The 24149-nt window shown below is 55.5% G+C and overlaps 1 protein-coding gene across 7 annotated transcripts in view; it reads left to right on the forward strand.

Annotated features, from left to right (window-relative positions):
* The window catches only part of SDK1 (sidekick cell adhesion molecule 1), an 867584-nt gene that overhangs the window by 759472 nt on the left and 83963 nt on the right, over positions 1 to 24149 (forward strand). For all 7 annotated transcript variants that reach the window (XM_034669743.1, XM_034669739.1, XM_034669740.1 and 4 more), the window contains 4 exons: positions 1225 to 1414; positions 3398 to 3496; positions 17563 to 17757; positions 20528 to 20729. In XM_034669743.1, coding sequence (XP_034525634.1) covers positions 1225 to 1414; positions 3398 to 3496; positions 17563 to 17757; positions 20528 to 20729 — 686 coding nt within the window. The remainder of the gene's footprint in view (positions 1 to 1224; positions 1415 to 3397; positions 3497 to 17562; positions 17758 to 20527; positions 20730 to 24149) is intronic.

The raw sequence follows: 24149 nt of genomic DNA on the forward strand, positions 1-24149 counted from the left end.
AGACTTCATTCCCATCTGGGGACGAGGCCTGGGGACAACCTCCTAACATAGGCCCAAGCAAGGCATGGATGGGAGCTGGCTACTTACACTCGAGCCTCTGCTTCCTGGCTTGTACAGTGGGAGTGATCGTGGTGGCTGGCCCTGAGGCTTGTCTGAGAAGAAAGGGGGTTTGATATTGTGAGATGCGCTTTGCTCCTAGCGCGTGTGGAGTTGGTATTCTTAGCTACTTGCACATGCATGGGCCCACCGGCATCCTGGGCAGTCCAGGGCAATGGTGGCAGCAGGAGGGGTGAGTGCCTTCCTGCCTTTCGGGAGCTCTTACTGGGTTCAGTCTTACCTGCACTTACGCACCTGTGTTTCTGTTTCCATCACCTCCCCTGAGCGGCGGGATGGATTTTCCTGGATGTGGCCAGCAGGGCCACCCCCAACTGTTATACCATGCCCAGCCTCTGGCAACACCCAGGCTTTCCGTGGTTTCGATCCCTAGTGTCTGTTTTCCCTTCCTGTTCTCCTGGGCATTCAGATTGCTCCCTCAGGCCACGTTGGACATGGTGATCTCACTGGGGCAGGTGCATTGAGCAGAACGCCACACCACATAGCGGGGTCCCGGAGAAGAGAGCTTGCGAGCCGTGTGCAAGCTCCTCCCTGAGGACCACCATCTTTGATGGCCTTCTGGGTCCCCGACTAAGGGACCAGTTCAGGAAGGGTGAGCTGAGTGAGGACTTAGCAAACCAGCAGGAACAGGCAGGGCCAAGGAGGGGAGCCTCCCAGGGTGCTGTGTCCATGTGTGGGCAGCAAAATGGAGCCCAGGGGGACCGCGGCCCAGGCTTCAGGGAACTACAGCAATTCTCCTGAGGCAGGGGTCCAATTCCCAAGAAGCTAGGGAACCAAAGGGATCTCTGCCTCCTTCTGTAGGAAGCACAATGTCTGTGTTTATAAACGAGCTCTTGTTCTAGTGGCTGTGGTTGGTGTGGCTGCTGTTGTGTTTCTCGGATCTCGTAAGTCATGGCACAGGGGCAGCTCCCCCCGCCATGGGCTAGGTCATCACTCCAGCTCCTTGTGTGCTCTGGAGGACATCTTCCCTTCCAAATACCAGCGTAGGGAAACTAGATCCATAGCTTTAAACACTGCTGTTGTGGGGCTGGTCTGTGCCTTGAGGTTCAAAGTCCCCTCCTGGCACCCTGCATCCCCATGACCACACGTGCTTTTGTACCAACGCTCCAGATTCTGTTCCGGGCCAAAGACCTGGACCCCGAGCCCCGCAGTCACGTCGTGCGAGGGAACCACACGCAGTCGGCGCTGCTGGCCGGACTCCGGAAGTTCGTGCTGTACGAGCTCCAGGTGCTGGCGTTCACCCGCATCGGCAACGGAGTCCCCAGCTCTCCGCTCATCCTGGAGCGCACCAAGGACGACGGTATGGTAATGGTGTGCTCGAACAGCCCAAACGACCCGGACGGTTGTCATTTTTAACTTAATTTTCCAAACCACTTTTTCCCCCCTTTCTTCAGTTGAGAAAAACAAAGCAGAATTGTTTTTCAGTCACTGAGCATTTATATGGCCAATTCCAGCCCGGAGTGAATTTTTACAGCCTCATTATGAACCTCTGTGAATTTCGGTCATAACTCTGCAAGAGGCCCCACAGTAAAGGCCAGGCGGGCGGGGCCATCTAACATCCGGCCGCTCCTGCTGGCGGAGTCCACACAGACTGGGTTGCGAGCTCCACTCCCAGCCCGGGAGCCTCGACTTCCGTGGTGCCAGCCACTCCTGTCATTCGCAGGCCAAAATGTCCCTACAAGTTCCTATGTGGAATGCAGTGGGCTTCACGGGCTTCCAGGCCAGAATAACAGGCACCTCCTGATGGCTCTGTTTTTATGCAAGCCTAAATCATCAGCAAATATGTTTTTCCACTTTGCAGATGTCATACACTTAAAGGTTATCTCTTTTTACATTTTTATCGCTACACGGACTGTGGCAAATAGTCGGAGAGGGTATGTGTATTCTGGGGGAAAATACTGCTCTCCCCCCCCACACACACACACACAAAACGCCCACCTTAGGGATCAGAAGCTTCCTGCAGAAGAGAAACCATTGTAGATTTCCTGATACATGTCGGCCGACGTCATTCAGTTACCCCCACGGTGCTCTGGCTGCTGAGCTGGACCAGTCCTCTGTGTTCTGCTGGTAGACGGCACAGTGTTGGGCTTCAGTCGAGAAGAGGAAGGAACTCTGCACACCATCCTTTCCTGGATGCAGAGCCTTGGGGGGCTGGGGCCTGACGGGGGGCAGCGGCCTCAAGGTTGTCTGAAGAACTGTGCGAAGCCATGGCGGCCCAGGTTCCACAAACGAAAAGTACAAGGAGCCTCCAACCTTGGCCGATCACAACTGCCTCTTTCTAAAGTGGAGGCTGGAAGTCACAGGATGACTTTCCTTCTTCTCCCGCAGTGCGATTAGAGGCATGTTTCCACTCCCTCATTTCAGGGTGATCCAGATGATCAGCCTTGGGGACGGCACAGGGGAGGCCACGTAAGGCGGCCGTCAAAATTTGCGTGTTTGTGCAGTTGGTCCTGGCGTGCGAGCCCATAGCCTCCTTACATTTATGTTACCAAACGCAAGGGTCACAGGTTTATTTAAACACAGGTTTAAAATTTTAAATGCTGTTCTCCGCTTAATAGCCAGAGGCAGAATTCAGCAGCCCCGGAATGACTGTAACACATGTCACCCTATCTCTGTATTCATTGCTCCGGGCCCATTTCCTCTTGTCCGGGAATCCATTAAGTTCCAACAAGAATTTCTAGTACCGACCACACACTCCCTCACCTAGCCGTTCCAGTAACTACATTTACGAGGGCGAGGACGCTGGTAGGCAAGGCGCCACACCCCACAGAATTATTAGACACGTTTGTGCACATCAGTTCTTAATTTTCTAAGATGGTGCATACGAGAAAAATCATTCATTGTAAACATGTGACTTTGTCAGTGGGGAGGGACTTTAGGCCATTTGATTTATCTAACACCTGCTGGCAGGTGTCAAGCCCCCAAAAGGATTCAGCCCAGATTGGCTGAATCGTGAGCTAGGGCTTGACGTGCTTGCAGCCTCCACCCCTTGCACTCACAGGCTCCCAGCACGGTTTATGAGCACCGCTTCTGAAAGCTGAACAAGCAGATGAGCTGGATTCCAAAGGAGGTGTTTTCTCAACATTATTAGGGGGCCACACGGTGCCAGCTAGATTCCAAAAGTCACTCACGGCTTTGGAGTGTCTGGTCCATGAACAGAGTCACCTGTGGTCACGAATGCTCGGCCAGCCCACAGAGTCCTGTGTAACGTGGTAACCTTGTCATGTGCCCCCCGTCACACCGTAGTGGCCCCTGGCTCACGGGTTTCCTCTCTTCCCTCCAGCCCCGGGCCCTCCTGTGAGGCTTGTGTTCCCAGAGGTGAGACTCACGTCCGTGCGGATCGTGTGGCAGCCGCCGGAGGAGCCCAACGGCATCATTCTGGGTAAGGAAGCAGCCGTGATTAAAGAGATCATAGCTCAGACGAAATAGCAATTACATTGATTTCATCTGTTTTTATTACATGTCAAAGAGGTTGGACAACAACAAAAAAAATCCTGCCTGCCACAGCCCAGCACTTACTGCGCTGAGAAATGTGGGACCCTCTACTGTCTTGTGAGCTGTGGGCTGAGGTTTCTTTGCGGGTTGAAATCTACATTTTGTTAACCCAGAATTTCTTCCATTTGTTCATGGTTCACAACAAAACCATCTGTAATTGGCCCTTCCTTCAGCTCTGAAATAACCAGGCTGTTTCCATGGGCGTCTGGGAAGCAGCGGCCTCGTTTTTCATGGGAGCCAGAGACCCGGGCTTCACTACCAAGTTCCAGGAAACATCCTCGGCTGTGAGGCCTTCATCTCATCCTTTTAAGAAGTTTCCAGAGTGAATTGTGTGCCTTGGGTCCCCGGGAAATTGTTTACTCTTAACGTTTCGTTCAGGGGGCAACTCTGATAGCATTGATGAAAAGCCTTAATTTTTCTTAGTTTCCCAAAGGCAGCAAGTTCTATTTAAAAAAAAAAAAAATCATTGGTTCCCTTATTTAGTCATCCTTTCACCGTGAGAAATTCAGGGCCTCCCCTGTGCACGGTGTCACGTGCATGGTGGGCAGTAAGGAGTGGGCAAGATGCGCCTGTCCTCAGGATTCGAGTGGCTCACAGCACCGTCGGGGAGAGGCACAAGGACAATGCAATGTGATAGGTGACTAATCGAAGTTCACGAGATGCTGCACAAGCAGGTCCCCTGGGCCGACGGGCTCGCAACGGATGGAAGGTGGCTTTGGAGCTGGGTCTTGCAGATGAGTGATCCCTGGAGTCCTGGAGGAAGGGAACGGGGGGGGCGTCCACTCAGCTAGACGGAATGTCTTGTGCCTGTGGGAGTGTAGACAGATCCCAGCCGGGAGATGTGGGCGGGGCCGGGCTGGGGACGGCTGGCGGTGGCCAGCTCCACCATTCAGGGGGTGCCCAGAGACCCAGATGCATGAAATCGGACATCTAACGGCCAGGGCCCCAGCTGGGTCTACTCTCCAGACCCAGGCCAGCATCCAATAGGGTATTTCCCCAATCCAAGCCTGCCGCAGACCCCCACATGTGTTAGCTTGTGCACTGAGTGGTTTATAGGGAGATTATAAACCTGAGCCTACCGACAGGTAGTGAAATTCACCCCTTACACCCGCTTTTGACATTAGGATTCTAAGATTTGGTTTGAAAAAGGGTTTCACTTCATTAAAAAACTTTTTTAACAAAAATCTGTGCTGAAGTCAGTAGGGAATCACCCAAGGACTTTGAGCAGCAAAGCGACATTGTCAGGTTTGCCTTTTAGGTAATAACTAGAGAGAGAGGCAAATATTTTTTGAGTTCTTCTTTCATGAGGACGGGGGAGACGGAGCCTGGGGTGTACTGGCATCATCTGCTGCAAGGCTGGGGCCCTCCTCAGTCTGACCCTTTCTCGTGCGATTCCTGGAATTGCTGGGTGGGGTATTTTGCTAAGAGTACAGTGTTTCTGAAGTGGGTGACTTTTGGAACTGCAGGTTCTTGCTATTTTAAAACCACAACGAGCCGCCGAAAAAGCTGCTGGTGAAGTATGTATTCCGGACCCCATTGGGATGAGACGGGATCACAGACACCTGTTAGGCCCTGCTCTTGTGCTCCAGACCCCCGGCGGGAGATGGTCTGTGAGCACATGGCTTGGCCAGGGGTTTCCTGGAGCCCCTCAGCACTGCACCCGGCTTCTGTCTCTTCTGGACGGAGCAGGGCTAAGCATCTGATGACCCACGGGGTGTCCCCAGCTTGCCGTGAGACAGCAAACCTTTCTGGAGCACAAAATGTGAATTCTGACCTGTCACAGTACCCGGAATCTCTAAGAACCAGAGTCTCTCCAGCCTGCTGAGGGAAGCCCCATCCCCAACCCTGCCCCGGTCCTGGCAACCCCTGCTCCTGCCTTTCCCGCCACTCCTGCTGCAGCCTCTGCCAGGGCCAGGCCACTGTGCTTGCTGGTCCTTTGCCCCTTCTGTGCCTCTAAAGTCCCATTCAATGTGACCTCCACCTGCAAGCTCCCTCCACTCCCGTCCCTACCTGGCTGTGCCCACCATCATCACATGAGTCTCACTGTCCAAAGGTGAAATCTTGTCACTTACTTTGAAGGGCATCGTAACGTTCATGCGTCTGTTTGAGAAATCAGACCATGATGGGATAGCATTTACATCATTCAGATCCGGAGCCTCAGGAAGTCGGATACTACCCAGGAGAGACGGGGGTGTGGGCAAACACACGCACTCATAGGCTCCCAGAGAATGACCTGGTAATGTCTGGGCGAGGGGAGCACGTCTGTCCCCTGCATCTCAGAGGCCCTTCCCGTCGGGTCTTAAACCTGGAGTTCTCACCCCTGTACCCAAGGAGACACGCATGGACGCTCCTGCCACGTCACGTTCGATGACAGGCGAAACAAAGAGCCAGGCACCTGAGTGTCCATCAGTCAGACAACAGAAAGGTGTATTGTGGGTTCTTCACGCAGTAGAAAACATGTTAGCAGTTAAAGGAATGACCAGGAGCCACACGGATCAACATGAGGAAGTGTTGCAAGCATCTGTTCAGGGGAAAAGCAAGTCAGAGGAGAAAACACAGCGTGAGGGTGTTTCTGTACATTTAAACCTCTGTGTGCATGGTTATCCTCATTTACTGGGCCACCCGTACAGTCGAAGTGTGAACTCACAGACAGCAGTACACCCCGAGTGGAGAAGGGAGGTTCCCTCTGAGGAAGAGGATCCGGTGGGGCCACAGGACGGCCTCAACTTTGTCTCATCATTTCTCTTATATGAAACAAAACAACAAAACAGCCCAGTTTGGCAAAATCTCAAGATTTGTTCAGTTGGTGCAATGAATATTTGGGTATTCCATCTATATAATTCCCAGTATTTTCTCTGTGTTTGAAAGATTTATAATAACAAGGACAATCATAAGGTGAAAATGACACATTCACTATAAATGTTTTAAAAAACAGAAAATTCAAATAAGTAACAGGAAGAAAATGAGAATCACCCACAATTCCACCGCCCCAAAATAATGTTAATATTTTTATCATTTTTCTAATATTTTAATTATAAAATATTTCCTATTTAGAAGGGAACCTCTTCGTCATACTGCATGTATGTTTAGTACCGGTGACCTGCCAGGCCCCCCAAGGGATTTTGTGTTTATCTCTCCTTCAGTTTTCTGTACGATTTTCCTAGAGTTAAATTTAAGCCTAAAAATCTAATATTAGTGCTGCACGTGTTTACATTTCATATAAACTCCTCTCGCATGTTTTTCTGTGACGTGACTCTTCCCTCCCCATGTCATGAATGTTTCCTACGTAGACACCCTCACGTCCACGTCTACACACACCCGACCACGACATTTGTAGCATCCCCAGCGTCCTGGTGCTCACCTCCTGGTGCGCGTGTGGAAGGGTTCCCCAGGGCACACACCCGGGAACGGCCAACAGAGTTGGCACGTTTTCAACTTCGCACAATGACACCAGACCATTTTCCTGAGCAGTAATACCAGTTTGTACTCCCACCAGCAGGTGTAAGGACCCCCGTGGCTCTGCACATCTTTGCCAACACTTGATAGGCTCAGAATCTAAACTTTGCCATTCTGGTGTCTCGTTGTGGTTTTATGTTGGATTTCCCCAGCGGCTTCCCCAGTGCCAGATGAGTGCGCCCAGCCTTGCAGGTCTGTCGGTTGCTCCCATCCCCAGGCTGCCCTGGGCTTCATTTCAACTTTTATGGTTCCCATTTCCTATTCACTCTCTATAATTTCTCCTCACTTTCCGGTTCAACCGTGCACTTAGGCTTTCTTTTCTTGATACCACATTTATTACTTTCGGATATCTTAACAGGAAGGTTTTTCAGGACATCTGGTTTACCACATTGCCAAAAGCAGACTGTCTGTATACTTCAGTACGATTCAGACATCCATGGTGCGAACACATCCAGCCCGATAATGTAACCTTTAAATGCAAATACGTTATAATAGAAAATTTAGAAAAAAATACGGATCATCTCCCAAATGATGCAATCAGAAATAATGATGTGACCGATATCCTTAGAGGTGAATCTTCACAGCGTTTCTGATGATCTCCTCAGGATGCAAGCCTGGAAGCAGAGTCACTGGGAGAAGGTGCTAGAACATTTCCAGAGTTGTTCACCTACCTATCACGCTTTCCCTCCAGAAACACTGTGTCAGTCAGCTCTCCTGACAGCAGTGCCCACGCCACTCCACCTTCACCAGCATCGACGTTGATGGTTTGTTTTGTTTACCTCGGCCAGTTTGATACATAAAATAGAATATTCATATGAAGTAGACATTTTCAAAGTTCGCTAGCCATAAGTTGTTTTTTTTCCTTTTGGGAATTTCCAGTTTATATTCTGTTCTAGTTTGCTGGGGCTGCCACAGAGAGCCACGAGCATGGGGATTAAACAACAGGAATCTATTTTCTGTCAACTCCGGAGGCTAGAGGTGCGAGGTCCAGGCACAGGGAGGGCTGGTGTCTCTGGCAGCCTCTCTCCTTGGCCTCCCCGTGTCTTCCCTCACCTTGTCGTCCCTCTGTGCGTGTCTGTGTCCTGATCTCCTCTTGTAGGGGTGCCAGCCCCCGTGGGTCAGGGCCCCCCCAGTACCTCATTTCACCTTAATCCTCTTTATAAAGACCCTCTCCCCAAATACAGTCACATTGGGAGTGCTCAGGGCTAGGACTGTGACGTGTGAACGTGGGGGATGTAACTCAGCTCGTGACATGTCCTTTGGCCATTTTTCTCTTGGGAACTCACGCCTTCCCTACTGGCTTTCACATACCTTGCACATTGGCAGCATCCAAGTACCAAGTGGCTGAGAGACCTGAGCCCGAAATCCGAGTCTGGGTTGGAGGCCTGGCTCTGCTGGCATTAGCACCGCGACACCGGGTCTAGACAACTTAGCCCAGTAAATACCACCCAACATGATCATTAACAATATTCGGTCACAGATGTTGCAAAAGTTCCCCTTTTAATTTTGGTCACGGAGACTTTCATGTAGACTTGAAACATGTGTCTTCCCATCATCTACTGTTCCCACGGTGAGGAAGCAGGTGCTGTCCCTGCACACAGGCCCCCTAGGCCGGGGTCAGCGGGCACCCCAGTCCCTCTCAGGGCCGTCGTGGCTCCTTCCGCTCCTCACTCCAAGTGGCGACCTCTCTTCCCCGCCCCCCCCCCGGACTTATAGCCACATCACTCCCTGGGCACTGCGTCCACTCGGGACACTGGCAGGACTGGGGCTGCGGGAGGGGTGACGGGCTCGGCCTCTTCGGGCTGCAGAGGGCGAGACACAATAAGAGGAAAGACCAAACAGTCACACGAATCCCGTGGATCTCAGGATCTGACACAGCCAGCTATTCTCAGGAAGTGGTCCCAACTTCATGCTCCAGGCGCATGATTCACCCTCCCCCACATCCCCAGCCAGCTGCGGTCTGCTCAATAAACTCAAGAAACCGAGGCTGCCTGCTCTGCTGTCCCTGGCGTTTGAAGCACCGCACTCTGGACAGGCCGAGGGCAGCGTGGGCAAGCTTGCAGACTCAGCAGCCCAGCCCAGTGAATTTAGGCACATTACTGAGTCTGTCCATGCCTCGGCTTCCCTATCCCTCAAATGGGTATACCACTCATACTCCCTCGTAGTATTGATTGAGTTGTGCATGAGGACCTTAGGATAATGCCCAACCACGTGGTCAGCACTCAAGGAACGTTCGCTCAAACGCATGGCTGTTTGATATCTCATCGTGTGTCCTGGACCAGAGAGTTTCTTCATGTCGTCCAATGCCAGTATCTAGCTGGTAGTCCCCAGCAGAGGTTTCACACGGACCAGACAGGGAGAAGAACAGGGAAAGGCAGGTTGGAGCCAGGGTATCAGAGGCTCCTAAGGGACATGCAGAAGTTTGGATTTTGAGCTATAGTCCCTGGGGGTGGGGACGTCACTAAAAATCGCAAAAATCCAGGTAAGGAGAGGGCAGTACTTAAATACTCTGAGCATTCCAACCGTGGCAAAGCAGACAAAAAGTAAAATAGTGCTATGCCTACCTGTAATGCAGAAAAACACCACATTTGAGCATCTTCTGTTGTAATGGCCTTTAGTTGTAATGGTAACAAATGTTGTCTGGGTAACCTGTCACCTGGATATTGTTACAGCTAGCACACCAAATTGCAGATGCCGTAGGAAGGATGAGAAAACAGTTTCTAAAGATTCAGATCGGTGTTTGTGGGGGAGAAGGGGAAACATCTTTTTGCAAGACTGGCTTCCTACCCAGAGACCTCGAATCTATGCTCGCACTCAGGCAGCACGGCCTTCCAAGTATATAAACAGCTCTGTAGCCGTGCTTTTGTAATCTGTATCAAAACATGTTCTTGCATTTCCCAAAAAGATTAACAGCATGAAACACCACCAGGCGCCTACGGGGAAAAACACTTGCTTATTTGCGTAAATATTTTACTGTGGAGAACTTTTAGCATTTAGAGCCTGCCTTTGGGGGCTGTGGCAGGAGCCACCTGAGCACGGCCACCCTCCTTCCCTTGCTGACGACTCCGCTCTCCCTTAAATGCTGCGAAGCTAACGTGATGCGTGTGCTCTTTAAACCCGCGTGCCTCCCCCCATCTCCACCTGCCTACCAAGGGCCTAACATTTACCCTTAGCTTATTACAGAAGGGTGTGCAAAGTCTCTGCTGAGAATTAGGAGCGCAAGTGAATATAATCCCTGCTTGCAAATACAGAGTTTTGATCCACTGTTGCGTTTGCCCCCAGCCCTCATGCGCATAAGCTGTAAAACCAACAAGCCACACGCGCCTGGGCTGGGCGATCCCGGGGCCATTCTGCTGCCGCGGGCTCTCTGAACAAGTCGTGGGTGCTGACAGGGCTATCACCGTTCACACCCACCCACGCTACCGAGGGCGTCAGCAGCACCGTGCTCCACTGGAGGCCTTGGCTTTGGCCCCGAGCGTCAGGCCCTAGGGACGTACCACCAAACAGGAGACTCTCAGGTGGGTGCCTTTCGCTTGCCCAGGACGCACGCAACCTGTGAGAGGCCTGCAACCACCCAACACGCCGTACATAGCTCCCCCAGAGGGCTCTGGGTGCCAGTCTACAGTTACCCCATCTGAGCGAGGCAGCTGAGATACCGCCCCCCCCAAGGAGGCTCCCCACGCAGCATCATCTTAGAACTCCTCCTGCATCTCACACAGCTGAAGGTTCTAGAACTGCTGTCAGGCTTGAAACACATGCCCTTTCCTGATTCTGATTTTCTAGATGTGCATTGTTTTTCCCATCTTCTGGGCGTGTTCAGAGACTGCATAGTTTCATCCTTCACCGTGGATCAATGTGGCTTATACTTGCCCTTCCCCCTCCCCCAAATGCCTGTATTATAATAATTCACCCATAACCTTACAAATCAGACTTCACTCGGGCCGTGTTTTCCTCCTAGTATTGATTCGGCTTGCCCATTCTTTGCTAACACCCAGCACAGCCCGTGCACCGCTGACATCCGGGACGCTAATGTTTCTATCTTCCTTGAACTCTGATTACGTAACCAGCCTTTCCCACCGAAACACTCTTCTCCCTCAACATGATCTCCCATTATTCTCTACAAGTACAGGAACGGGTACTCACCTGCTTCCTTTTACCATTTATCTGCAGGAAAAAGCTCTCTTCTACTGCCCGTTGAGGCTGCGGCATTGCAAGGACATTTGAGGTGCCCGTCTTTACGTTCACCGGGCCACCAGAATGGGGACAGGGCGCTCTCACCCTGACTTAGGGCGGATAAGAGGAAGGTACGAATATACCCACGGGATGAGGGAGTCTCTCTCAGTGGCTCGTGGGAGCTGGAGCAGAGGCAGAGATAATAAGCCAGGTGTCCCACAGTTGCGCACAGATGACGCTGTGCCTAGCTGTTCCGTGCATTGGTCACAGTTGTCGCCGTGGCTGTAGGAAGTGGGCCTCCTCGTCTCCATGCTTCGGTGGCGGAGGAGCCCGGGGCAATCCCGCTACAAACAGCCTCCTTCCTGCTCGGTGCTGGTGGCGCCTCAAGGGGCAGGTCCATGTGGTGGAATATTACACACATTTCTGAAGGAAAAGGATGACGCTTTCGAGATGTGGTGAGAAGACACGAATGAAAAGCCTGCGCTCGGAGTAAAATCAGTTTTGTTTCAAGTTCATATGTGTAGAAAAATGATGACCAGAAGCATTCCCTGAGATTGGAACAGTGACCTCTGGATGGTGAGGTCACCTTGTGGCAGATGCCGTGTGTGCAGTCGGCCCTTGGAGCCCGGCGCTGCCCCCCACAGTCCCACAGCATCGGAGCGGCCAGCAGTGAGCTGCGCCCAAGGACGCTCTCTGCCTTGGGGCCGGGATTCTGGGGGAGTTGCCCACCAGCTGCCCCTGGCCCATGACTGCTGGGGGTTGGGAGGAAGCTGCCACAGCCCTCACCACCCCCACCACCCTCTGCCCAGTGGGCAGAGCCTTGGGGGCCCAGCAGGGTAACTGCTTCCTCGGGCCATCTATCAGCTTCCTCTGTCTCCTGGGCTCGCCTCCAGAGAAAACCCTTTGTCCTGGGCCATCTTGGAACCGACTGGGCCTCTCAGGACTCAGGCAGTAACATCCATAGAACAGAAAGTATCTTGTGTGGGCAGAGCCCTCCCCCCACCCCCCCAAGTCTCTAGCACCTGCCCCTGCGTAGCCGGCTCCATCATCCTCTCCTGGCCAGCATGGCCAACGGTGACCCACGGCAGCCCATGGGATGTGACATTCAGAGCGTCCTGGACCTCAGGTCGCCTCCCATCCTGGTGCACGCTCTACCCCTCCCTGGTCCTCTGGGCTCCAATGGCTGAGGGCTCTGGCATTGGGCTGGGCGGGGGCTGCCCCTCGCAGGTTGTCATGCCCATCCCAGACCTAGTGGCGGCTCTGACCCCAGGACCTGCTGCAGGGGACTTGGACCCACTGCCCTGACCTTATTCCTGATGCAGGTACCCCAAGGCTCTTCCAGACAATCCTGTTTTTCTGTCCACTTTCTGAAATAACTCATCCTCTCCAGAGGAACCCTGGCCTTGGGGTTTCTGCCTCTCTGCTGTGCTGGCATCAACCCCCTGGCACTGGAATGTCCCCCCCAGACCCCGTGCCCAAATGTCTGGTGGTCTCTCCCAGTCGCTCACAGTCACCTGTAGTATGACCAGATTATTTTCAACTTGTCTCTCTTTTCTTCCGATCATCAGAATTCTGCCATTTTAGAGCAGGAAGGAGCTGCAGGAAGCAGTAGGGCCTCCCGGTAGAGTGGGGCTCCCACACTGAAGGCCCAGCTCTGTCCTCTGCTCACCGTATCCCCTTCTGGCCCTCGGGGTAAAATAGACTCATGTCCTGTGCCTGAAATGCAGAGGCACTAATACTTGGGGGCGAGTCATTTTCTTAATTCATGGTGTAGGGATGAGAGCTTCTCTCTCCTCCCTTCTGGGTTTTACAGCTGGTCCAAGAAGTAAGTGGACATAAGACAGGAGAAGATCAAATTTAATTTTGTGTCTACAGGAGCCCCAAAGATTTGAGTCTCAAAAGTGACCAAAGCAGGCTGGTTTTAATGCCTTCGAGTCAAGGAAACAGTAAATTGATGAAGAATTGACAAGAAGAGGGGTTTGGGTTTGGGGCGGTCAGTAAACTAGTGAAGTAACCGGGTTATACAGGCACCTCGGCCCTGAACTGCCCGTGGCTTGGGACGAGGCTGCCTCTCTTCCTCCTGGTGCAGTGAGGGGGACTGATTCCCTGCTTTCAGGGGACAGAGGAGGGTCTGAGTGTCCCTCTGGCACTGCCTATTTCTTAAGTAACTTGAATCCAAAATAATCAGCATGTGAAAATGGCATATTTGGGGGTAGCCTAAGCTTCTCTCCTTCAGTGGCTGGAAATGAGAAGCTGAGAGTCGTGTTGGGATTGGGTGGAAGCCTGGCTTGGGACCTCCCGGCCACCGAGGTGTTGAGTAGGGAGGAAGGGCCTGCAGGCTGCAGTCTTGGGCTCCGGGGAGGCCTGGGACGTCTCCCGAGCCATGTGTGTGCATAGCCAGGTGTCTGCCCGCTACGGATGCTGGGAGAGCATGTGCCAGCAGGTGTTTCCAACGTCTCCTTGCCCTCTCAGGTATGGGCATGTATCCTCACACTGGGAAGAAAAAACCCATTCGGCTCCTCCCACCCAGGAATCCGGCGTGCGCATAGACAGGGCCCCAGTCCTGGGCCGACGTGCTTAGCCTGCTTCTAGTACAAAGTCAGACTCTGTTTCTTTGAGGAGGGTTGCTATCTCTTCATCACCAGGAACAATATTCAGATGGCTGAACTCACTGACACTGGGTCACACCTAATTCTTGAGGTTTTAAAAATGTTGTGTTTGCTGATGTTCTTATAGGTAACGTCTGTGTCTGCCAGTGTGGCCTCTGTGTTTAATTGTAAAAATCAGTTTGTCTTTGCAAAATATCTTTTCTCATTTTCTTTCTCTAGTTTAGGAATATGCATATGTTAATGACACTGGTTGGTTGCTTTTTGTTCTGGGCACAGACTGACCGTCTTCCACAGGGTCGGGGGAAGAAGGGGTCACCACCAAGGCCCCTGGCTGACCCCGGTCCTACGCGAGGCTTGCTTCGGCCTCTGTCTATGGAGCACATCCCGGCACGGCAACACTGCCTGGGGAGAGCGGCTGGCTTCCACCCAAGCTTTGATCTGTCCTGTGCACAGCTTTAAATTTGCTGAATGGGCATCTCTATTCCCTCAGTCCGCTGCAAATCCTGACAACATAAAAATAATAACAAGACTCCTAACAGCCGGAGGGGGATATACTGAGGTTAGAGATGCTTTAAGAGCATTGATTTACGTAACTTTCGTAGCAGCGGGTGAGCATCAGAGAGAAGTTCAGAGTTAATAGCTCAGATAACAGAGTTGAACGCACAAACCAGAAGAGAGAGAAAAGCAGTACTGTAAGCAGTCAGCAGTGTGTGACGGACAAGCCAGAGGAGGACGTACGCTGACTTCACCCCCATTCCCAGGGACGAGTCCGTGGGTGCTGTAGGAAGAATTGGGGATTGAGTACCTTGTGGAAATCATGACCGTCGGGGGTGAGGACGTCATGACTCTCAGGCATGAATATGAGAAGAGCCACAAACAGATGGTGAGACTCGGGAAGGACCAGACATGTGACAGAGCAAATGCCGACCCAGAGGAGCTGCCAAGGAGAGCCCAGTGCAGGGCAGGATGCGTGCACACCCCGGCAAGGACAAGCGTCTCTTCACAGATGCTTTAGCGGCTCTTTGCTCTCTGATGCTTCCCAGAAAGATGGACAAGAAGCTGGCAGAGCAGACCTGGCAAGCATGGCTCAGTACAGAGCGTGCAGCACACAGCAAATGGGACAGGCCTGGCAGGGCCAGGGCATCCCTCCCATGTCTAGGTACCTGTCCCCAGCTCTGAAGGGACCAAGTGGGAGCCTGACCTGTGTTTGTCTGGGTCCTGCCCCTGGGCTGCCGCTGCCTGGCGCTCTATACCACCGTTCCCCAGAGCTGCCAGACTCAGTAGGTGCCTGGGTGAGGACCAGAGGCCATGGGGATGAAATTCCCTGGAGACTGCACGACAAAGGATGTCCAGAGCGGCTGGCGGCTGGTGGAGTGACTGGTGGGGATGCTGTGTCCTGCAGCCACAGAGGGTGGAGAACTGCCTTTTTCTGTAATCACGTTACAACCCAGAGTGAGTGTGCGTGAGTGTGTGAGTGCACTGGGGCCCTGCACACCTCCTCTCCCCTCCCCTCCCAGTAGGCCAACACCCTCCCCATGAGCCACTCCCTGCTGTGCCGCCCCTTCACGCAGCCTAACAGACGGAGACCCAGAGCAGGCACATCGCTTGTTCGCAGTCACACAGCAGAGACTTCCCAGAGCCTGGATCGCAACCCCGGGAGGTGTGTCCCAGAGCATGGGCCTGCCACGCCCCAGATGCTGTTTTCCCTTGAAAACACACTCATGTGCTGCAGGCACGCAGGACGCGTGGTCTCCAGGAGCCAGGATTTGGCAAGGAGACTCTCCCTTTGCTGGACGATTGGGGCGGATGTTCTCTCTTCACAAGAACAGTATGACTCAGTAGAAAGTGAGACAGACTCAGGATTCCCGATCCCGTTCTGCTGGTTACTTTCTGTGTGACCTCAGGCAGACCACTTACCCCCTCTGAGCTGTACGGCTTCATGGCCACGTGAGGACACATAGGCTTCTTATCGTGGCCGTTGTGAGGGCACAGGGAGCCAGGAGGTCAGCAGGAGAGCCCCATGCGGTGACTGTGGTGACCACGGCGTCCTCACCCTCAGGAGGCAAGGTGCCAGGAGTCTCTGAAGGCTCAGGACCAGCTTCCCATGGCACCGAACCCCAGGCGCCCCACCTACAACAGGCGAGGGAAAGAAAGGTGGGAGGAGGGTACAGAGAAGCTCGACCCGGCTTCTATGGGCTGCTGGTCATCCGTCCCTGAATGGGGAAGGACACGTGTCTAGCAGGACACCCTGGCCAGAGGCTGGAGGCCAGCTGAGCCACCCCTGGTAGCCTGGGGACAGCTGGTCGTCGTGGGGAGAAGGAAACATTGGAGGCAAAGCAGCATCGTAGCAACCGCACGGAGTCCTGCAAACACCAGACCTGTGAGTGGCCGTCCCTGTGGACCAGCCAGGGCGTGCCGGAACCCCCCCCCCCATCTGTGTGGTGATGGTGGTGACCAGCAGTGGTCAGGGGCTTGACGCTGATCGCGTGGAACCACCCCCCCACCCCAGCCTCACATACAGCCAGCTGGGAGAGGCTCCTCGTGTGGTTGGACAGATGACAAAGTGCGGGAGCTGGGAAGATGCCTGTAAGCCCAGTCGCCAACGTAGCCGAAGAAGGTGCGAGAAGGACAACAAAGGAGCGGGGTCGTCCCACCCAGAGAGGCGGGTGGGCAGCATGGAATTCCTGAGGCCTTGTCTCTGGGCGGCCATCCCACCCCTAGGAGACCAGCAGAGGCCGAGCTGGTGGAGGACAGATTTTGGCTCTGCTGGCCTCCCCTCCCCCCGCCCCGGGAGGTCCTTGTTTAACCCCAGCAGGTTGGCTGTCATCCGTGTTTGTGGATGCCACCGCACCTCACCATCTCTGGCTTTAATCAGGGCAGGAGTACAGCTGTCTGCACCTGTGAGGAGGCCACGCCTGCTGGGTCCCGGGCTGGGCTGACAGTTGGCATTGCCTCTTCAGATGTAGACGGGGGCGGCGTCGGCGCAGGCTGGTCGGGAGCCTCGGTCATTAATAACGTCTGATCAACCATAATCCCTTGATAATCAAGGAACTTCAGGAGCCGTTCAGAGCTGCGGAAGCCCCCCAGAACTCATGACACACACCCTGCTGCCTCCTCAGCAGGAGGGGGGATTATTTGCAGGGGAGCCCCCAGCTCGGGGGCCATGATGGGGTTTCCTGAGAGGTGGGCGCAGAGGAAGGGCCAACATCAGGAAACAGAGCCACGCCGGCACCAGCTGCCAATCCCAAAGCTGGGATCTGCGGGCAGACAGGGAGGATGCCAGAGAGAAAGGACATGTAACCATGGGAGAAGGGTGCACTTGAAGGAACAGTCTAGAAGGAGGCAATGCCCCTGGCCCTGCAAGGGGAAGGGCGGGCAGCAGGAGGGGTGAGGAGGGACAGAAAAAGCAGGGAGTGCTGGGCTTGCCCCTCAGGAGCACTGGCTGATTCCCACCACGTCCTCTCTGCTTCAGCAGCTACGGGGAAGATGAAACTGTTTCCACATCTTGGTGGCGGGAAGGATGAAGGGGAAAGAGGGTCATGGGGGCCCAGCACTCAGAGGTTCCATCCGTTACTGCAGCTGTGCCCCCTCTCAGATCCTGGCCAAGGAGGAAGGACATCGGGGGAAACAAAGCAGAGCGTTGGGCGGGAGGCGGGAATGCGGGCTCCCTAGGGGGTGATGTGACTGACAGGTGGCCCTCCTGCCCCGCCCACAGGGTACCAGATCGCCTACCGCCTGGCCAGCAGCAGCCCCAACACATTCACCACGGTGGAGGTGGGCGCCACAGTGAGGCAGTTCACGGCCACGGAGCTGGCCCCAGAGTCCGCGTACATCTTCAGGCTGTCGGCCAAGACGAGGCAAGGCTGGGGGGAGCCGCTGGAGGCCACCGTCATCACCACTGAGAAAAGAGGTAAGACCCAAAGCCCAAGTCCACTGTCATGGTGCTACAGGGCCCAAACGGGAGCCGCGTACTTGCTGGGTCCACAGCTTCCCGGGTCAGGCCCTGCACCGAAGGGTGTCTACACAGCCCGACATTTACCAGACAGGCAGGAGTGTCCCTCTCTGCTCTCAGAGAGGTTGTGCAACTGGCCTGGGTGGCTGAGTCACCACGATGGAGGGCAGCTCCCTGAAGCCAGGCACTTGGTCTCTGTCGTTCAGAACCACATGCCCAGCTGAGCAGCTGCTCAAAGAACACGTTTCCTACCGGGCGGTCCTAGTGAGGTCTGTCCTCATGGACGCCGCTTCTGTTCAAGCACTGGCGACGTGCTTGTTGTACGTTGTCTTGGTTTATCCTCACCAGCGCCTGGGGAAGAAAGTGCTGTGAGCCCCCATTCTACAGAAGAGGAAGTGGGGGCCCAGACAGAGTCAGTCATTTGCTGGGGACACAGCTGTGGTGCGGTGACGTGGACACCCTCCACAGACCCCCCAGGCCATCTCCTCCCACAGAAATCTCCATCTCTGCGAGCCCCTCATGTGCCCTCCAGCCTTGCTCTGGGATCTGCCTCAGTGGGCTCCCTCCCCAGGGCCACACCAACTCTAGGTTCAGAGGTCAGAGCCAGGCCCAGAGGTCTCGGGGAAGAGGACAACAGGAAGGCACTTGCACACATGTGTGCTGGGAGAGATGACCTGTCCTACCTCCCATCTGGGAGTCCCCAAGCACCAGGCTCTGGAGCTATGTGACCTTAGGCAAGGCCCTTCTCCTCTGTGCCCTGGTGCCCACCTGGTGGCCTCTTGAGAAGCACCCGAGGGCCAGCAGGGTCCACAGACCTCCAGGAGCAGAGCTGGTGCCATGGCCACACTCAGAGGGTGAGCCAGTTCCCTGCAGCCTCTGTGATCGCTCTGGGAAAAGATCTAGAGCAGACAATCTGAGGGCAGCATGAGTTGAACCCAGAGTGCTTGAAAAACAATCCGAAGGACCGATCTGAAACCTACAAAAGGTAGAAGGCAGAGGAGGCTGGTGTGCACTGAGCCCTCGCCACATGCTGGCCACATGCTGGCCACGTTCCAGGCATTGCAGCCCACTGCTCTCTCTAATTCCCACACAAACAGGCCAGGCAGGTGGGGATGCTGATGCCCTACAAGGTGGAAGGGCCCACCGAGGTCCGGCAGCCACTCATTGGCCACCCTCTCTGGAACACCTGGCTGCCCAGGATAGGGCTGCTCAGCCCAGGCACACGGCTGACCCTTCCAATGGCCAACAGGGGGATGCTGACATCACCTGTCTGTGGCTTCAGGTCTTCCGGGGGCTCCACACCTTCCAGGGGAAGGATGAACCCTTCGGCCCACTGTGAGTCCCCTGACCCCAACCACTGAGCCTCAGTCCCCCATAGACGATGACAAAAGCACAGCCCCTACAACGACGCGGTTACCTCTACTGTTAACTGGAGGACAGAAACCTTGGAGTCACCGGAGATGCCAAAGTGTGAAGCAGATGGAGAGACAGCCATGCACACGTGGGCCCCTGTGTATCAGCACACAGCGCTGCCCCACCTATGGCCCCCAGCACGGGGGCCCCCAGACAGAGGACAGGTGCCAGGAGAACCCCCTCCTTCCCCGGTCCTTAGGCTCCTCCTTGTCCAGGACATGCTTGGGGCCCTGAGTGCCTCTCCCGAAGTCTCTTGCCTTCTCCCTCGGAGTTGGGGCAGCCCCATAGGGAAATCTGGCACTTTCTAAGGCACAGGGAAAGACAAAAGTTTGCTAAAGGTTTGACGTGACTTAAATCCAGTTGGAAGCATTAACACAAGTGCCCTTCAGAGGCACCCTGGTCTGGTCCACAGTGGGCTGCCGCTGATAGGGCTGGAGGGATGCACGCCCAGACCCCGGCCCATGCCCCAACCACCAACATCACCTGCCTGGGACCCACAGAGCTTAGGGGATTTCCGCCAGGGCCCGCAGACCCCCCAGCAGTATGCCCAGGAAGGTGGTCCTGACGGCTGGCGAGGGGATGCAGGCCTATTGCTCCGGGTGAGGAGGAATGAGGAGGAACCGGGCAGCCCAAGCGTGTGCTCCCGGAGGAACACCAGCCACGTCAGGGGGAAGGGCTCCTCCCGCCATCACCCCAGGGCCAGCCAGCTGTCGCTGCTTTATTATCCACCACACATTCTCAACAGTATCAATAATCATCATGATAAACAATTAAACAATTATTCCTCCCTCTGTGGAGTTTCTCTGCTGTAATCGATGGGGTGAGGAGACGCACGACGGGAACGATCCACACTCAGGAGCCAGGTCCCGGCCCCCGGCGCCCTGCACTCCCAGTCACCAGCGCCATGGGCACAGAGCAGCCACGACAGCCTCCGGAGGAGCTGAGCGGGATGCCGTCCATGGTTCAGGCTCGGGTTGGCTTCCAGGGAAGGGAAGTCAGCACGACAAATGCACTGAGCCCAAGCCCGGAGGGAGAGTCCACAGGGCCTGGGGTGTCACTCAGAGATGCCCGTAGGGACGTGTGGTCGTCGGGGAGCACGTGTGGGCTCACCCCCCTGTCTGTATCTGCACTGAAAGCAGCGCCCCGGGGACAAGCCAGGATCTCTAGTCAGATCCAGGCTGGGGCAGGTCCAGAGTCGGCCGTGGAACCAGGAATCAGCTCCCTGTTCTCTGCCCTCTCTGCCTGTGACCTCCGTGGAGCCTTTCTGGAGAAGCAGTCCCTCACGTGTCCCTGGTGTGTTCTCTTTTGGTTGCAGAGCGGCCAGCTCCCCCCAGAGAGCTGCTGGTGCCACAGGCAGAAGTGACCGCGCGCAGCCTCCGGCTCCAGTGGGTCCCGGGCAGCGACGGAGCCTCCCCCATCCGCTACTTCACCGTGCAGGTGCGAGAGCTGCCGGGGGGAGAGTGGCAGACCTACTCCTCGTCCGTCAGCCACGAGGCCACAGCCTGTGCTGTCGAAAGGTACCCAGCGCCAGGCGCACCCTCCCCGGGGGACGGAGCATGGAGTGTGGGGGGACCAGAGATGCATCCAGACAGCTCATGTCTCCTCCTAGTGCGCACTCCCTCTACCAGGAACCAGGACTCCCACCTCCAGGAGCCTACTCTGGCCTCTGCCCTGGGTCTGTCCTTCCGGGCACGCCCTGTGTGGGTGGTGTGTACTCCCCAGGTCCCAAGGATGGATGAGGCACAGATGACAGGGCCAGAGAGCCTGGAAGTGTGGGCTCCAGCACCCTATCCCCTGAGAGGCACAGGTGCAAGAGGGGGAGCATGGGGAAGGGGTGTCGGGGGCTGAGAGAGTCGCGCCTTCTCTTTGTGCTCTGTCTCCTAGTCACCGAGGCAGATGGCTCCCGCTCCTGCTGTCATCCACTAGTGATGGCTGATCAGGGAAGGGGGAGGGGCCTCCCCACTGCATCATGAGAACCCAGCATTTATCCAGTTACTGAGTGAACCACCAGGCAAAGGCAGAGGGGAGCAGTGCCGGCCACCACAGCTCACCTCTTTGCACCTACAGCCTCATTTGGGCCCCTTCTCATGTTCCCACCCCTCTCTATAGTGAGGGACCAGGGCACCCCCCTCTACAGTGCTATGGTGGGGAGATGAGGGCACCCCCCACTATAGTTGGAGACTAGGGCACCTCCCTCTACAATGGGGACAAGGGCACCCCCCCTACCGCGGGGACAAGGACACTCCCCTCTACAGTGGGGAACCAGGGCTATGTAACCATCTAGGTGAGGGTTCTCAGCAGTGACCTCAGGCCCTGCACCCCCACCTGGGGGGCCCGGGCTGTGCAGACTCACCACCCTGCAGAAGCCCCCTGGGTCTGTCCGGTGGGCAGGCCTGTCTGGGGAGCCAGCCCGGCGTCTTCCCTGTCCTCCTTCTCTGGCCCTGACTGTGGTTACTTTCCATGAAGCTCACATCAGGCTGTGAGGGGGCCACGAGGGAGCGTGTTCCACAGGCACCGAGGGTTCCAGGACCCTGGCCAGCACCTCTCGTGGGAAGGGTAGACGAGTCCTAGACACCATTTCCCGGGCTGGCCAACATTCCTCTTTCAGACAGAACACCACGTACTCATTGCCCCCTATTCTGGGCACTGTGCTGAGAAAACTCACACACATTTTTCACTGAACCCGCATGATGGCCCAGCGGGGGAGATCATTGTCCCCAGTCTACAGAGGAGAGCAGGTCAGAAAGCCATATTCACCTGCAGCCCCAGCACCTCCCACAGGGGTCCTGACCAAGGTCGCCTGGCTCAGCTCCTGCACGAGGCTGAACCTGAGCCCAAGGAAAGGAGCAGCCAGGGTGGGGTGCCAGCATGGGGGCTTCTGCAGCCTCCATCCTCAGACACAGACACCCCACCCCCGGCACAGTTCAGGCTGTGGGGGAGGGGCGGGGGCTGATGTACAGCTCTGTCACTGCCTCTGGCATGTGGCAACAGCAAGGTTTAGAGAAAAAAGGAGATCCCCCCCCCCGGGTTTGAGGTGTAAGCATGTGACTGAGGTGATGTGTGACACACACATGGGTGTGGTCAGCATTGGGGCATCATGGGAAGACAGACTTTGAGGCCACACTGTCCAGGCTTATGTCAGCTTCTGGCCACCTGCATGGTGGGTGGTCTTGGACGGCTCCTTAGCACTCACCCTCCGGCTTGTTGCACAGTCTGGGGCCATGCAGGGCCTGGCGGCACCAGGCTGGGGACAGTGGCGGCCACCCTACACTGCCCACCCAGGAGGCACGGCTGCGTGTTGAGCGTGCGTCCTCTAAGCACATCAGTGGGCGGCCCCAAGCAGGTAGCACGACTGTCCCGGCATCTCCGTCGTGGCTCCCAGACCTAATGCCCCCTGTGGGGAAGGCCTTCAGAGCAGGTTACAGTCCAAGAAGGAAGGCAGCTCGTCACTTACAGCTCCAGCTGCCTGGGGCCCAAACAATACTCCACGCCCAGTGACCCCCTCATCACACGCTCCTGGGAGTGCCAGCTGCATCTGAAAGCTGAGGACGAATGGTCCCCGGGCACAAGGGCTGTTTCCAGCAGGGCCAGAGGCACCACCTGGCCCCCTGCTTGAAGGGGCAACAGTAGCTCACATGTGTGTGGTGGTGAGCTGGTGTTTAGAAAACTAGCTACGGCTCCATCTTTCCTTACGCTCCTCACTGTAGGAGAAGGAGACTGGAATGGCATCTGGGCGGTGCCCACCTCTGTGACCTGGTCTGGGGGCTCCAGGCGCGAAAGCTCCCACGGGCTCTTCCTGGTTGTGGTTACGGTCACTGTCGCTGTCCTTCCTGCTGCCACTCTGTGACATTAGATGGCATTGCATCCTTTTCAGCACTTTCCGTGCGCTGCTCCAGACGCAGTCCGCAGCGGGCCTGCAGACCAGACCTCACGGATGAGTAGGTAGAGGCAGAGACATCCTCAGTCATGAGCGTGCTCCTCCAGAGGGAAACCGAGTCCCTCAGAGCCCCCAGCTCTGACATTCGCTGGGCCTGTGGCTCGAAGCCTCACAGCTGCAGACCACACAGCTCATTTATGAGAGTCGGTGTGTTACCACCTCAGCTACCCGTTGGCCCATAGGTGGCCATGGGGCCGGGGCAGGTCTGCCACGTAAGCTTGCCAAGCCTGGCTTCCTCATCTGTGAAATATGGAGATGGACGGACACTCCGCCTCTCCTCTCAGCTCTGAGATCCCAAGGTTTGCCTCCGTAGCGGACGGCAGGGACCCGGCAGCCAACTCAGAAGGCAAGCCACAGCAGCCCCGCTCAGTCCTCCCAGCTTTCTGCCAGCACTCCTCTCACCCTTTGAACGCCGGCCACACTGCCCAAGCGGCCCCACTCTCAGCCCCGAGAGGAGATCACCCCTAGCTGCTGGCACCACCCCGTCCAGAGCCCAGAACCCCCCACACAGCCCCGAGGGTCAGGGGGCATGGCCCGGCGTGCCCAGATGGCTTCATAAAGCACACTTTGTTGCACTGGGTGCTTAGCTTAATTAGAATGTGCTTGTGGCTGAAAATAACATCTCCCCTTTGTGTAACCATCTGAAAGAGAGGGGAAAATAAACTCCAACGGCCTTTTCTGTCCCGGGGCCTCCTGAGATCAAACAGACAATTATGAGCAGGGGACTTCACATTGGAAGGGGGGGTGTCCCTGTTTGCCGCCAAACAGTCTGATTTGGTATGGGAGACGCCGTGGCCAGTCCGCTCCAGGGCCCCCTCTGCCTGTCAGCAGACACACGCCACGGGCCGAGTTTCCGGGAAAGCCGCACTTTTTTTGCCCACCGCCATGGCGTGGCCTCCCTCCTGTTCCAGTAGCTTCAGAGCTACTTTATCCTTTCCTTTCTCAATGTTCTTTATACATTTTACTCTTGCCAATTGCGTGCTGTCTGCTAATGACCAGA

Source organism: Ailuropoda melanoleuca, chromosome 10 (genome assembly GCF_002007445.2).
Source record: "Ailuropoda melanoleuca isolate Jingjing chromosome 10, ASM200744v2, whole genome shotgun sequence".
Classification (NCBI taxonomy): domain Eukaryota; kingdom Metazoa; phylum Chordata; class Mammalia; order Carnivora; family Ursidae; genus Ailuropoda; species Ailuropoda melanoleuca.